At 43.5% G+C, this 3,887-nt stretch overlaps 1 protein-coding gene across 2 annotated transcripts in view; it reads left to right on the top strand.

Annotated features, from left to right (window-relative positions):
* Window positions 1-284: 284 nt before the first annotated feature.
* The window catches only part of LOC307090348 (rho GTPase-activating protein 44-like), a 34,225-nt gene continuing 30,622 nt past the window's right edge, over window positions 285-3,887 (top strand). For both annotated transcript variants that reach the window (XM_079756942.1, XM_079756941.1), the window contains exons 1-2: window positions 285-416; window positions 3,103-3,142. In XM_079756942.1, coding sequence (XP_079613068.1) covers window positions 355-416; window positions 3,103-3,142 — 102 coding nt within the window. In that variant the 5' untranslated portion in view covers window positions 285-354. The remainder of the gene's footprint in view (window positions 417-3,102; window positions 3,143-3,887) is intronic.

Raw genomic sequence — 3,887 nt, 5'->3', positions numbered from 1 at the left:
CTATCAGCTATAGATATGTGCATAAGTCACAGGGATGCACACACACACAGGATGTATGTGTGTGTGTGTGTGTGCATGCGTGTGTCAGGGAAAGCCAACAAGGGAAGCAAGCAGTAGTGTCAGACCTGTCCACACAATTGGGCGATGACTGAAATAGTGAAACGACCAGATAGGCAGGTCTCAGACAGTACAATACCCTCCTTCCTTCCTTCCGCCCACCACTCTCTCTCTCTCTCTCTCTCTCTCTCTCTCTCTCTCTCTCTCTTCCTCCTCCTCCTCCTCTCCTCTCCCTGACTCGGTTCACCCAAGACTGAGGTCAGTCTGCCGGGTCCCTTCCCACCGACAGCAGGGGGCATGTGGAAGAGAAAGCTGCACATCACCCGTACCAAAGCCTCCAGCAAGAAACGCACGGCTCTGTAAGTCATGCACAACACCGGCACCAGGCAGGGTTCTGGTGGTGTAACCACCGGACCCTTCTCTGTCTCTCTGGTCCTCACGGTGGTACTTCCTCCATGGACTTCATAGCCGGTGTCTGTTTTTTTGGGGGGGGCTCGGAGGGAGTTGACTCTCTAAGCGTTGTAGACGATGGATGATGTTGTAACGGTGCCGTCAGAGAGATAGGGCAGTAAGCTGTGTGTGGTAAGGAGATATCTCCTGTCCTCTCTTCTTTGGGGAAACGTTTTCTGCAAATGCAACTATTTCGACGTTCCTTCAAGATGACACAGCTGTCATTTCTTCATGTTTGTTTGTTTGCAGTTTAGACGGCGGTCGAGTGGTGGAGAGAATAGAGTATAGTGTTGTGTATGCTCTGTTGGTTTAAATGTAATTGTATTACTATGTCTGGATATTAATATTTATTATTCATATTTAACTTTGTTAAGCCGGTTAGTCTAAAATCGAAGACATTTGTACACAAGACTTGGGATCTCAACGGGCCAATCCTCAATGAGCCTGGGGCGGTGAGGACGTCCGTCAGAGTAAAGGATTTGTTCTTCTTCACTCATGTCAGAATGCGTTGGTTCCTACCAGTGTACATGAATCCACCGGTGGTCTCTCATAAACTTCCTCAAAGTTACGCATGGCACACTGTTTTCTTTTTGCTGTCTCAGAAATACATGTTTACCAAAGATGTCAAATCAAAATTTGACAGAGAAATCAAAAAAGAAATCCAAATTGCTCCACAGGAACGGTCTACCCTGTCAGGGAGAGCCAGGCTCGGGAGGTAAACACTAACAGTAGTAACTGTATCTGGTTACGGTATTGACAACTATGTTTTAGGATGGGCTTGGTTTTCATCGCGTGGAAGCTTCCACTTTCAGGGAAACTCCCTTACCCTGATTCCTCTTTTGTGACCTTTCAGGATGTCTTCCTCCCTCTAGCATGTTGTGGTTGTTTTTAAGGCGTAAAGCTTCAGCTTTCAGCTCACAGGCTGCTCAGTCTGGAATGAGTTCCAGTGTCAGTTATTAACGGTATGAGTTTGCCTTAGGAAGTGAATATAACGCACTAGTGAAGTCTGTGATGACTTTTCATTTTTCATTTTCCCCTGTTTTACACCTTGACCCTGCCGGTTGTCCGTTCCTGGTTGACCTTGCTGGTTAACCTATGTCCATTTTATGTAATTTGTTTTTTAATGGACTTCTGTCTCTGCTTTCAGGCTGTCTTTGAATGGACTTCTGTCTGTGCCGCAGTGCTGTGTTTGAATGGATTGCTGTCTTTCATGTAGTGCTGTGTTTGAATAGAGTACTCTATTGTCCTGGTCTCTCTTATCAAATAGCTGCTTAATCTGGCAGGCTGATGGTTAACTAGAAGATGAGTGTCCAGTTAATTGTCAATACAAAATAATGTCACCCACATGTTCACATCATTTATTCGGATTAGTGTTTGGCCTACCTACAGTACATTTCGTGGGCTAGCTAAATATATAGTTATACTGCAAGTATCCATCCACGTATCTCTCTCTGCTTGTCTCTCTGCAAGTTGAACATGTTATCAATGATTCTGCATGATGGTGAATGGTGTACGGGAGCTGAATCTAGCTCTGCATGGGGCAATGCTAATCCCTCCCTTCAGGCAATTACAAACTCAGAGAGAAATAATGGTTTTAATGTAGTGAAAGCCTTGATTTATACACCGTCCACACACACATGCACACACAAACGCACACCCTCACGCAAATACAAATGCACAAACAAGCCCGAACACACATGCACACAATCACACACACGCACACATACACACACACACACACACAAACCCACACTCGCACCATCACACATGCACATAAACAATCACGCACATGCAAAAAACATTGACAAACACACGCATTACCACACACACACACGCACACACACACACACACACACACACACACACACACACACACACACACACACACACACACACACACATACACAATTATCATTTGATTGGATATATATCTCCCACTTGGGAGATAACAGAATGCGGCTGATATTTTAACAGGGGGTATTGTTATCATGTAAGGTTTTCACAACAAGGATTTAACCATTGTTTCCGATTAGCCTTTGGTATTTTTCACATTGATTTGTTCGATATACACACTGCTCAAGGCATTGTTACCAATTTACAATGATACAGAAATCCTGTCATGTCAATCAGTGTTTCCCGGAGAGTGCCACTAGGTCCTGAATTCACCCAGAACGTACACTTTTAATATAGTTCAAAGGGATTGCAATCGCAAATGTACGCTATGCTATATTTTAGTAAGGGCAAGTCAACACCTTTACTTTAGCTTAGGATGACCCCATGATCACAAGAAGAAAATGACAATAACAAATCCGAAATTCACTAAGTGTTAGTATATTAATATCGTTCATACTCTCATTTTTCCAAACACACCCTATTTGCACTTCCCAGGGGATGGCATTATAAACCATTCCAATTATTGAAAATGACCTGGGGGCATGTACAGCTAAATCAATCTGCATAGCAATTCACCCCCCAGCTGAGTTTTGTGGAATGAGCTATGCCGCCCATTTACCCCAGTAATAACTTACTTAATGTTGCTAGTCTTAACTGCTTTTCTAACCCATTTTGTCTTTTCTCTGCTTATTTCTCCCTCAGGGCTGAAAAAACTGAAGTATTAAGTGAAGATCTTCTACAGGTAAAAACATAGCTTTCTGCAGTACATTCTGGTCAACCTCGGAGCAAAGCCTGACTTATCAAAGCACCAACCAATGAAATATGGGTCATTGTCCAACCAGAAGCCTGAAGAGATGGGATTTAGGTTGACTTTTAACGACAGGAGTGTATCTGAGTTTTGGAAAGCCAGAGGGAGGGAGTTCCAGAGGGTAGGGGCGGCGATGGCGAAGGAACTGTCTCTGGTTTCTGAAAATAGAAATGTCTGACCAAAAATCACAAGCTGTTTCGCAGAGCAAAATTAAAATGTCTTTAAGTACCCAAGTAGAATCTATTGTAGAAGACAATACGTCTCATTACAAACAAAGCAGCAGCTACAGAAAATATCCATGGTCAGACCCTCGACCCTGTGTGACCCCTGTGTGACCACTTTGTGACCTCTGTGTGACCCCCTTAACACATTCCAGTTCTCTCGGCCCTCCAACCTGAAACATTGAAGCGCTTTGTGTACATCTAGCCCTGTTCCCGGCTGTAGGTTAGGTTAGGGGTGCATTGCCTGAAGACATGTGACAGCCATGCCATGCCAGGCACTGTCTGGTCAAACCAATAAGGTTATTGATCCATTGGGTCACTAGGATTATTGATCTGTGGATCTGTCCCTTTTTGCCTCAATTGTAAAAATACATACTTTTTGGTGTCTTTTAGTTAATCATCTTGCATTATTTTTGCTTTAAAGTAATACATTTTTCTTATAATCATCCCTTAATACT

Source organism: Pollachius pollachius, assembly GCF_949987615.1.
Source record: "Pollachius pollachius genome assembly, chromosome: 19".
Lineage (NCBI taxonomy): Eukaryota > Metazoa > Chordata > Actinopteri > Gadiformes > Gadidae > Pollachius > Pollachius pollachius.
This window is presented reverse-complemented; position numbering and strand designations above follow the sequence as displayed.